General features: G+C 49.6%; 1 protein-coding gene across 1 annotated transcript in view; it reads right to left on the reverse strand.

Annotated features, from left to right (window-relative positions):
- WDR18 (WD repeat domain 18) overlaps positions 1-11,131 on the reverse strand; it is a 69,591-nt gene extending 58,460 nt beyond the window's left edge. The window contains exons 1-2 of the mRNA XM_015418922.1: positions 10,835-11,131; positions 3,295-3,405 (exon numbers count right to left, since the gene is read on the reverse strand). Of these exons, the coding sequence (XP_015274408.1) occupies positions 3,295-3,405; positions 10,835-11,104 (381 nt within the window). The 5' untranslated portion in view covers positions 11,105-11,131. The remainder of the gene's footprint in view (positions 1-3,294; positions 3,406-10,834) is intronic.
- Positions 11,132-11,566: the final 435 nt, after the last annotated feature.

The following is an 11,566-nucleotide window of genomic DNA, read 5'->3' on the forward strand; positions in this document are numbered from 1 at the left end:
AGGAGGGCTCCAGAGCAAACTAGTTTATGCAGCAGCCAAATTGCTCACTCACAACTTTAGTGCCAGTAGCTCACAAAGTAGAAGGTTTGCTCACAAGACCCCACAATTCAGAGGGAACATTGGCGCCCACCGACCCCTTTCTAGGCGCCTGCCAAGGGCTTTCAGAAAGTGGGAGGCGCTATGTGAGGCATTTGCCCGGTGGGGCTTCTGACTGACTGTGCAGATTAAAAGGCATCCTTGTTAAACAGAGCGTCTGCTTGAAACGTCAAAAACAAACTGAAAAAGCAAAGGTTTCCCTTGCTCGAAAGGCAGTCGAATCCGACTCTAGGGGGCGGTGCTCATTGCCGTTTTCAAGCCAAAGAGCCAGCGCTGCCCGAAGACGTTTCCGTGGTCATGTGGCCGGCATGACTAGACGCCGAGGCGCACGGAACGCTGTTACCTTCCCACCGCAGTGGTATCTATTTACCTACTTGCAATTTCTTGCTTTCAAACTGCTAGGCTGGCAGGAGCTGGGACCAGAGACCGAAGCTCACTCTGTCACGCGGCACTGGGGTCTCGAACTGCCGAACTACCGACCTTCCGGTCTGCAGCTTCAGTGTCTTAACCTCTGAGCCACTGCGGCCCCTTCAAAAGAAACTACTATTAGTTATATACAACCTAGCTCTGTGACATTTCGAGGTTGGCGCCACCTCCTATGGCAGACTTTTTGTGTCTGTGCCCTCCAAAGGTGCTCAGGGGCTCAAAAAAGGTTGGGGACTCCTGCCGTAAAGGGTGGGCCGGGGAGAGGTCTAGTGCAGCAATTACCAACAAGGGGTTTGCTCTAGGGAACGATCTACTGATGGGGAGGGGGGCATTCAGAGCTTTGGGACCAGAATGGGGGCTTCTGGGACAGCAGGCTGCCCCTTCTTTTGAGCACAGGCGCCAGAAGTGGGAACTTGATTTATGCTGCTCTCCCTGCCCTGAGGATAAAATCCCAAATTCCGCTCCCCCCCCCTTTTTTAAAAAGCTGTGCCCAACAAATAAGGAATCCAACCTAATATTAAGGAGATGGCTGAGGGCCATCTGGTCGTTGGATTGATATACAGCTGCAGAATACCATCTTGATTTATGAATTGGAGCGAGTAGTAGAGCACCGATATTTTATTGATTGTATTATGTTGTATATTGTATTGTATTTTTTATACTGTTTTTATTGTTTTATTAGGCATTTATGCCCTTGTTAGCCGCCCTGAGCCTTCGGGGAGGGCGGGATACAAATCTAAAGAATAAATAAATAAATAAATATCAAGCAAACAGGTTCTATGCCGGAGATCTGTAGACTCTGTGGTTAAATCCCAAATAAACCTGTTATCACACTGCTTTTGCTGAAATAGCTATTTTTAGGTCTGGATTTTTATTTTTATTTTTATAACCGGGGCACCCGATGACGCTAGAATCACAGAATCGCAGAGTTGGAAGGAGCCATCCAGACCATCTAGTTCACCCCCAGCTCAATGCAGGACTAGCCCAGAGCATCCCTGACGAGTGTTTGTCCAGCCGCTGCTTAAAGACCGCCAGGGAGGGGGAGCTCGCCACCTCCCGAGGCAGCCGATTCCACTGTGGCACAACTCTGACTGTAAAAACAGTTTTTCCTAAGATCCAGTCGGTACCTACCCGGCCCTTCATTTAAACCCATCATTGCCAGTCCCTCTCCTCTGCTGCCCCCGGGAACAGCTCCCTGCCCTCCTCCTCCAAGGGACAGCCCTTCAGATACTCCAAGACTGTCCCCCCTCCACCTCCTCTTCTCCGGACTGAACCTTCCCAAGTCCCTCAACCCGGAATGAAACTTCGTTGGTCATAAAGGTGCCACTGGACTCAAAATCTGTTCTGTCATAGCATCACAGAATCACAGAGTCAGAAGGGGCCATGCAGGCCACCTACTCCAACTCCCTGCTCAACGCAGGACCAGCCTAGAGCATCCCTGACGAGTGTTTGTCCAGCCGCTGCTTAAAGACTGTCAGGGAGGGGGAGCTCACCACCTCCGGAGGCAGCCGATTCCACTGCTGCACGACGCTGACTGTCAAAAAGCTTTCCCTGATATCCAGCTGGTACCTTTTGGCCTGTAATTTAAACCCATGATTGCGAGTCCTCTCCTCTGCTGCCAACAGGAACAGCTCCCTGCCCTCCTCTTCTAAGCGACAGCCCTTCAGATACTTCAAGAGAGCCATCCTGTCCCCCCCCTCCAACCTCCCCTTCTCCGGACTGAACATTCCCAAGTCACTCAGCCCAGAATAATAATAATAATAATAATATACTTTATTGTCATTGTACATAGTACAACGAAATTAAGGTGCAATCATTCGGTGATCTACAAGCATACTCATATACACTCACACAACCATACTCATATACACTCACACAACCATTAGGGTTCACATTGCAACTTAACCACCAATGTCAACAAAACCACCAAATTCCAATTCATACAGCATTTAAAGCAATAATAGTTATCTGTTTGAATGAAACTTCATTGGTCACAAAGGTGCCACTGGGCTCAAAATCTGTTCTGTCATAGCATCACAGCGTCGGGAGGGGCCATCCAGGCCATCTAGCCCAACCCCCTGCTCAATGTAGGACCAGCCTAGAGCATCCCTGACAAGGGTTTGTCCAGCCGCTGCTTAAAGACTGCCAGGGAGGGGGAGCCCATGTCAGGGTCCCGCAGCAATCAGTTCTCAACAACGCTCCTTCAAGAGGTTCACATTTATTGAGTACAGTAAAGGCAGGTCTTCTGAGCACACGTTCATTGTCCAGACTAAAAGCAAGCGCGCGTAAGTCTAGTGACATACAGAAATCAAAAAGGGTCAGTGGGTGGCTCGGGGCCAATCAGGAGTCAAGCCAGAGCCCGCCTAACCTAACGGGTAAGCATTCCCAGGGGAAAGGAGTAACAGGGCACCATGGTCACCAGCTCAGACTAATAGGCGATAAGGAGGCAGGGAGAAGTGAAACTAAACCTTCCAGAGAAAGAGACAGAGACAATTTTATCCAGTGTTCAGCATCCCCCCCCCCCCAGTCCATGGTAGCTGCAGAGCTGACAGCTCACCGCCTCCTGAGGCACATCCTCCCGACGACTGCGCACCTGGTGGACGGTGGAGGGATTAAAAGTCTGGCGGTTTTCTGGCTCGACTTAAGGGAGGAGGGCAAGGACATCACAGAGCAGTTGCCCCCATCCGCGGAGCGGAAACACAAACGCAGCCTTCGAGCTCCAGCCGTCCAGGCAGGCTGCCGTCCTCTCCCCCACCCGCGGCCTCTGCTTACCTCCCAGAGGTAGATGCTTTCGGCAATGCCCGCCAGGACGTAGAGGCCATTGGGAGCGGCGGTCAGGCAGGACACCAGCCCGGGGCAGATGATCTTCTGCTGGAGCTGATCCTAAGGAGAAAAGGCAGGGATGCATTCGAGCTGGCAGAGAGTGCCCATGCGGATGTGTGGGAGAGGAGAGAGGAGACAGCCACCCCCCCCCCCCCCGGGGGTGGGGGAGCGAAAGCGAGACCTTCTCCGCCAGCCTGGCTGGGCAGAAACACGCAGGGCTTTTCCTTCCCAGAACAGATGTCGTCAGTGGCTACATCCCGCTCCATTTCCAACCCCTCATTCATCATCTCTGTGTTATAAACTGTCAGCAAAGACAGCCCTGCATTGCCAAGAGGCAAAAAGGTTCTTTTCCATTAAGGGATTCGACGGCCAGAAGCACACCGGTGGTCAAACATGGTTTTACTGAGATCTCTCTCTGTGCTGAGAAATCAACGAGTCACAGAAATAAACAGAGTAAAACAGAGAATATACCCACACCACCCCTTCTGCTACTGGAACATAAGAAGAGCCCTGCTGGATCAGACCGATAGTCCGTCTAGTCCACCATCCTGCCTTACACAGTGGCCCGCCAATTCCTCTGGAGGGCCAACGACAGGGCACAGAAGAAAAAGAGTTTGGATTTATACCCTGCCCTTCACTACCTGAAGGAGTCTCAGAGTGGCTTACAATCGCCTTTATTTATTTGATTTATTCCCTGCCCTCCCTGCCGGAGCAGGCTCAGGGCGGCTTACATAAAACGCAGTAGTTAAAACACCAATGAAAATAAAAGCTTAAAAACACAACATAAGGTGCTGGTGAACAATTTAAGTGGCAATGGCGAAAGCAGGGTAGCATCAACACACTAGTAAATGCAGTCGGTAACTGATTTTAAAGTCGGCGAAGCTCAGGCTGTCGATGGTGGCATTGGGCACAGGGCCTTGGTGTGTTGGGTGCGGCTCCTTAACTAAAGGCCTGGTGGAAGAGCTCCGTCTTGCAGGCTCTGCGGGGAGTTGAGAGTAATTTCCCTTCCTCTCCCCTCCGCACAACAGGCACCCTGTGAGGTAGGTGGGGCTGAGAGAGCTCTTTTGAGAGCTGCCCTCGAGAGAACAGCTCTGAAAGAACTTGTGATTGACCCAAGGTCACAGCAGCAGCTGCATGTGGAGCAGGGAATCAAACCTGGTTCTCCCATATTAGAGTCCGCGCTCTTAACCACTATACCAAACTGGCTGAGGCCTTCCCCTGATATCGCCTCCTGGCTCTGGGATTCAGAGGATCAGTGCCTCTGAATGCGGAGGTTCCCCTCAGTCACCATGGCTAGTAGCCATTGATAGACTTTTCCTCCATGAGTCTTATCTAATCCCCTGAAGAATGGCAGCGGGTGGACTGCAGCTCAGCACTGGATGCGTTCAGCTCACAGAGCTGCTCCACGGTCCAGCCTGAGCTAAGGCTCCTGTAGCAATAAGGGTGTAGGTCAGTGTTCCCTCTAAGCTGAATTAGTATGAGCTAGCTCACCGTGTTTTAGCCTCCGGCTCACACATTTTTGTCTTAGCTCAGGAAGGATGGCTCCAGAGCAAACTAATGGATGCAGTCGCCAAATGGCTCGCTCACAACTTTAATGCCAGCAGCTCACAAAGGAGAATTTTTGCTCACAAGACTCCACAGCTTAGAGGGAGCATTGGCGTGGGTATATTCTCTGCTTTACTCTCTGTTTATTCTTGTGACTTGTTGATTTCTCAGCACAGAGGGAGATTTCAATGAAACCATTTTTCACCACTCTTGTGCTTACTGCGTTCAGATCCCTTAGTGGAAAAGAACCTGTCTGCCTCTTAGCAGTACAAGCCCCCACCCCCCATCTATAGTTTCTCCCTTGGCTCCACCGTTTTGCTAGCCGGGAGCTGAAGAGTGTGCAGAAAGTGGCATTTGTGGCCAAAGACCTTACTGGCAAGCCGTGCTGGGGGATGGATACAGAGGGGGCCACCCAGGCTGTGAGTCATTATGGCAAAGACCTGCAAGAAATCTTGGACCCACATGTGTGCGTGCACCACAGAGAAAGCCAAAGCCAAACGGCGCCATTAGAAGACGGATGCTAAATTCCCCGGTGTGCTTAGAGATTCCTCCCTCAGTCACTCACAAGGCCTTCAGTTTTCCAAATCAAAGTATTTTAAATTCAGGGCAGGCCAATTCCGGCATCCTGCTACTGACACTACACTGTTAAGAAATGGAGCTGGGCAAGTATCTAAACCAGGGGCGTCGAACTCATTTGTTATGAGGGCCGGATCTGACATAAATGAGACCTTGTTGGGCCGGGCCACGTGTGCCATAACATGTAATGCCAGGTAGCGGAGATATAAACTTCATAAAGGACACAAACACAAAGGGGGGGTTTTAAACTTAAAATAAAGACGTGTTTAAAACATTAGCACTCTTGCAATATTTTGTTTATAGCACAGTGTCTGATAACGGACACCTCTTGCTCTGAATTACTGCATCAGAATGTCTGTGCTGTTGCAATACTGAGTATGTTGTTCAGGTGTCTCTCTGTAAGCTGCAAACCTACGATGACGCAGCAGCAGGAGAACTGGAAGCGGAAGACAGCCAGTTCCACTGCGGGCCTGATAGATGCCCTCCGGGGGGCCTGATCCAGCCCCCGGGCCGCATGTCTGACACCCCGGATCTAAACTCCCATCAAAACCAACATCGGGGGGGGGGGGAGTACAGCAGATCCTTGTAACAGGTGCAGTTAGGCTTACCAAGGTCCGGCGGGGGATTTGTATTTCTTGCCAGGAGCGTTGCTGCGGGGACGGCTGCATGCGCTGCACCCGCCATCGCCAGGATGTGACGCTCCACGTCGCTCTGGCAATGGGACTCCAAACAGCCCCGTTGCCAGAGCAACGCGGAGCGTCACATCCTGGCGACGGCGGGTGCAACGTGTGCAGCCGTCCCCGCGGCAAGGCTCCTGGCAAGAAATACAAATCCCCCGCCGGACCTTGGTAAGCCTAGGTGCAGTATACCTTGACCTTCCCTCCCACCCCCCAAGGAATGCATACTCAGGGCGGAGAAAGAGGAGAAACATTGGGAGAAGGAGACACACGAGGCAGAAGCTGCCCTAGGGTGAAGATGGACCATCCAATTACTGAATTTAAGTGCAAAAGCATAATCTGCATTTGGGCAGTCTCAAGGCCCAGAAAAGTCATTGCCTGTGAGGTCGGTGGGGCTGAGAGAGCTCTGACAGAAACTGCTCTTTTTCAAGGACAGCTCTGGCAGAACTACGGCTTGCCCAAAGTCATCCAGCAAGTGGAAGAGTGGGGGAATCAAACCCGGTTCTCCCAGATTAGAGTCCATGCACTTAACCACTACACCAAACTGGCTACACCGAACTACACCTTTGAATCACAGCAGCCAAGAAGCGATAAGGGCAGGCCACTGTCTTAGGGGTTGCGGGTGAACGTCCCCAAGATGTCCAGCTGCTGTCAAAAGAAGGTTGGAACCTCGCTCTGGTTCAGCATCACCAGGCCTCTGACCCCACTCCTCATCTTTGTGAGGTTCTTACACACAACCCAGATCAGCCTCTTCACCCCAGAACATCAGCTTCTGTTTTAAACAGAGAACAGAAAGATGCTTGTCTTCAAGAGGCTTCCTGAGCCCAAAGTTGTGATGGGAGCAGCTGAGCATACATAGTTCTAGCCTTACACACCTCAAGAGCAGTGTTCCCTCTAAGCTGAGTTAGTGTGAGCTAGCTCACAGTTTTTTGGCCTCCGGCTCACAGATTTTTGACTTAGCTCAGGGAGGATGGCTCCAGAGAAAACCAATTATGAAGCAGCCAAATCACTTGCCCACAATTTGAATGCCAGTAGCTCACAAAGTAGAATTTTTGCTCACAAGACTCTGCAGCTTAGAGGGAGCACTGCTCAAGAGTTGCATGGCTTAGTTCAGGGATGTCAAACATAAGGCCCGGGGACCAGAACCAGCCCATCCAGGGCTCTTACCTGGCCTGCAAGTAAGTGGTACGTATGGAAATGTAAAGTACTGCCCCTTTTATGGTATCCTTTGGAAAAAAAACACTAGCCTTGCATATGATTAAATACATTTATTGGGGCTTTTGTGGGTTCCACGGCAAATCAATTGCTTTCACTGCTAGGAATCAATTGCTTTTGTTTGCATTTTGAGTAAAAAATGTTATTGCTAATTGGGTTTGCCTGTGTCCTTTATAAAGTTTATATCTCTGGTACCTGGCATTACATTGTAAAATAGGTGCTGGTCTGAAACAGATTGGCTTTAATTTAGCACTTGTTTCACAGCACTAATGAGACAGAGGGAGAGTTAAGATTATGTGCTGCTTTACCCCTGCTTGTATGCAACCGGAATGGTTGGGGGGGGGGGAATGGGGACCTTTTTGTCTTTTGAGGATCAAGGAAGTGCCCTCATTTTTTGGGAACAGCAAAGCCAAGAGTGGGTCAGCGGCTTCAGCTGATTACAAAACAAAGCAACATTCCAGAAAGATGCCAGATTCACCACATCGCCTCCCAAAGCAGAAAGTAGTAGTCAAAGAGGCACTCTCTCATGGAACAACTCATAGAACTGGGGCCTGAGCGTGAAAAGAGAAATTATTCTTGGCGAATCTGAAAGCACAAGTTATGTTGATCTGCTCCCCAAATCCTCAGCCAGGTGTAAGCCATACACTTGCGCTTTATAAAAAATAGTACATTTGTAGTACATTTTTATCTCATCCTCCCTCTGGGGCACTCTGGATGCCATACGTGGCTCTCTCTTCTTTCATTTTATCACACCACCCCTGCAAGGTAGGTGGAGCTGTAAAAGAATGGTAGGCCCAGGGTAACCTAGGGGACATTTTAATTGACAACTCACTAATTATCCAGTTCAAGTTTGCTCCATGGTACAAATTTATTTTAAAAAGACCATCTTAGAGCCCCTTACTTGGTTTTGACCCAGTGTGGTGTAGTATTTAAGTGCGCAAACTCTAATCTGGGAGAACTGGGTTTGATTCCCCACTCCTCCACTTGCACCTGGCTGGATGACCTTGGGCAAGCCATAGTTCTGGCACAGCTGTTCTTGAAAAAGAGCAGTTTCTGTCAGAGCTCTCTCAGCCCCACCTACCTCACAGGCAGTGTCCCCTCTAAGCTGAGTTAGTGTGAGCTAGCTCACAGTTATTTAGCCTCCGGCTCACACATTTTTGTCTTAGCTCAGGAAGAATGGCTCCCCAGAGCAAACTAATTTATGCAGGAACCAAATCACTCTCACAACTTTAATGCCAGTAGCTAACAAAGTAGAATTTTTGCTCATAAGATTCTACAGCTTAGTGGGAGCATTGCTCACAGGGTGTCTGTTGTGGGGAGGGGGAGGGAAAGGAGTTTGTAAGCCGCTCTGAGACTCCCTTGGGTAGCGAAGGGCGGGGTATAAATCCAATCTCTTCTTCTTCTTGGTTGACACAACAGCATATAATCTTAGAACAGCATTTATTTCATTGCACTTTCAAATAATGCCAACTGAGCTACTTGCTGGATGATATTCCAAAGGAACAATGCATTCGTATACGTGGAAGTTCAGTAGAAGACTTTCTCCACTACGTTTTGGCCTAGCCCAGGGATAAATTCCCAGCTAGGATCTTAACTACTCTACATTTCCCCCCTGATTTTGATAAACTAGCTTATACATTATCTGATGCAGATTCCTCTAACTCCAACAAGATGGCACTTTTCCCCCTTGGCTGCTAGGAAAATTAGAGCAAACGGGCTTTCCAAGAAAGTATCTAACAGAACGGGACTGTAATTTTGGGGTTTGAGTGTGAACTGAGACATTTTAAAGATGCCTGTAATTTTAGAATTTTAAAATCTTTTGGCTGTAGATATGTTTTAACTTGTAAAGGCCAATGAACACATATTTTAACTTGTAAATATATTTTAACTTGTTTTAACTTGTAAAGGTCAATGGCCATATACAACAAAATCTTACTACTACATAGCAGTACTAGTAAACTTCACGGCAAGCAGCAATCTTCACCTGCATGGCCCTAGTCTATCCAGAAGCCAGTTCTAGTGCAGAAGTTGGGCAAATATTAGACTTGTGAGGGATGGGCCTCTATGCATTTCCTCTTTTTTCCTGCAGCTCCTTTTGTGTGGGAGACATTCCACCTTTTGCTCCTTCTCTCCGGCCTTCCAGACACACATCACCCACCCACTCACCGAGGAATACAAGCACTTGTGAGCATAGGGTGATAAAATTCCTATAAAGATCCAGGTAGTCAGCCATGTTGGTGCGGGCACTACTGTGAAGCAGTAGAACAAATTTAGAGTCCGGTAGCACCTTTAAAACCAAAAAAAGTGTATTCAAGGTATGACCCTTTCGTGTGCACGTACACTTCCTCAGATATACTGAAATGGAAGGTAACAGTTCATATATATATATATAGGCAGATGCGGCATCTTCCATTTCACTGTATCTGAGGAAGTGTGTGTGCACACAAAAGCTCATACCTTGAATAAATATTGCTGGTTTTAAAGCTGCCAATGGACTCAAGCTTTGTTCTGCCGCTTTGGACCAACACAGTTGTTCACATCTATCACTACGATCACTTTCTGCATGCCCTTCTTCTCTCACCTTGTAACTTCTTCTGGCTTGGACGGGGGTGGGTGGGTGTCAAATGTACAGTTCAGTGGCACCTTTAAGACTAACAGAGGTTCATTCAAGGTATGCACTTTCGTGTGCCCGCACCAATTTTTCAAACACTTTTTTCCTCAAATACTTTTTTTTAAGTATTTGAAAAAGTGTGTGTGCACAAGAAAGCTCATACTTTGAATAAACCCCCGTTGCTCTTAAAAGGTGCCACTGGGCCCAAAATTCCTACCTGACACACCTTAAGAAGAGTAAACATCCTTTTTTGCGCGTGTCTGGCATCCTAACTCCCAGGCAGTGTTCCCTCTAAGCTGAGTTAGTGTGAGCTAGCTCACAGGGTTTTTTTCAGCCTTCAGCGCACACATTTTTGTCTTGGCTCGGGAAGGATGGCTCCAGAGAAGTGTTCCCTCTAAGCTGAGTTAGTGTGAGCTAGCTCACAGGTTTTTTAGCCTCCGGCACACACATTTTTGTCTCGGCTCGGGAAGAATGGCTCCAGAGCAGTGTTCCCTCTAAGCTGAGTTAGTGTGAGTTAGCTCACAGGGTTTTTTTAGTCTCCGGTACACACATTTTCGTCTTGGCTCGCGAAGGATGGCGCCAGAGCAGTTTTCCCTCTAAGCTGAGTTAGTGTGAGCTAGCTCACAGGTTTTTAGTCTCCGGTGCACACATTTTTGTCTCAGCTCAGGAAGGAGAGCTCCAGAGTAGACTAATTTCTGCAGTAGCCAAGTCGCTCGCTCACGCCTTTAATGCCAGGAGCTCACATAGTAGAATTTTTGCCCACAAGGCTCCACAGTTTAGGGGGAGCATTGCTCCCAGCCATCCCCGAGATGCTTGGAGGAGGGAGAACCCAGCCCAGTGGGCGCCCTCCCTCCCTCCGGCTCACCTTCCTCTGAAGCTCCCAGGCGCCCAGCCAGGCCTTGCCGAGCTGCGCCCCTAAGAGATGCTCCCCGCCAAGCAGCGCCAACCCTCGGGCGGCGAAGCTCCCTCCGCGGTAGCCGGCCAGGATCGCCCCGGAGCCCACTTCCCACACCCAGCAGCAAGCGCCGCCGGGCGAAGAGGAGGAGGAGGCCACGCCGCCCGCTGCTGCTGCTCCTGCCGTCGCCTCGGCAACCGCCACCAGCGCCACCTCCACGGGGCCTCCGGCCGCCGCCATCTTGAGCCGCCGCCGCGCGCACGCGCCGCTGCTCAAGACCCAAAAGGGAAAGGACACGCGGAGACGACAGAGTTGCCTCGGGAGCTCCCAGAGCGGACTTCCGTTAAAGGGATCCCTACTTCCGTCGCCATTCTCGCACCTTCGTTCGTTTCCTCGGGGGTGGACGGGAGGCGGGGAGGGATAGATGCCTGTGTTTTGCGTTCTACCTGTCCCTGCATCTCTGAAACGAAGTTACAGTCCAGTGGCACCTTATATACCCCTCTCCTGGACAGACTACATAAGATGGATCTGAAGGCAAATCATTGACAAGTGAACAAAACCATTTAAGTATCACTTAGTTATATCAATGTTCTGTTTTTTATGTCAATGTTGCTCTAGTAGCTGTATCAAACGTCTGACAACTGAGTTACCCAATACCTTTATAGTCCTTAATTAGCACCCATATGACAATGTGTATTTGAA

This window comes from Gekko japonicus, unplaced genomic scaffold (assembly GCF_001447785.1).
Source record: "Gekko japonicus isolate JY-2015 unplaced genomic scaffold, Gekko_japonicus_V1.1 scaffold2262, whole genome shotgun sequence".
Classification (NCBI taxonomy): domain Eukaryota; kingdom Metazoa; phylum Chordata; class Lepidosauria; order Squamata; family Gekkonidae; genus Gekko; species Gekko japonicus.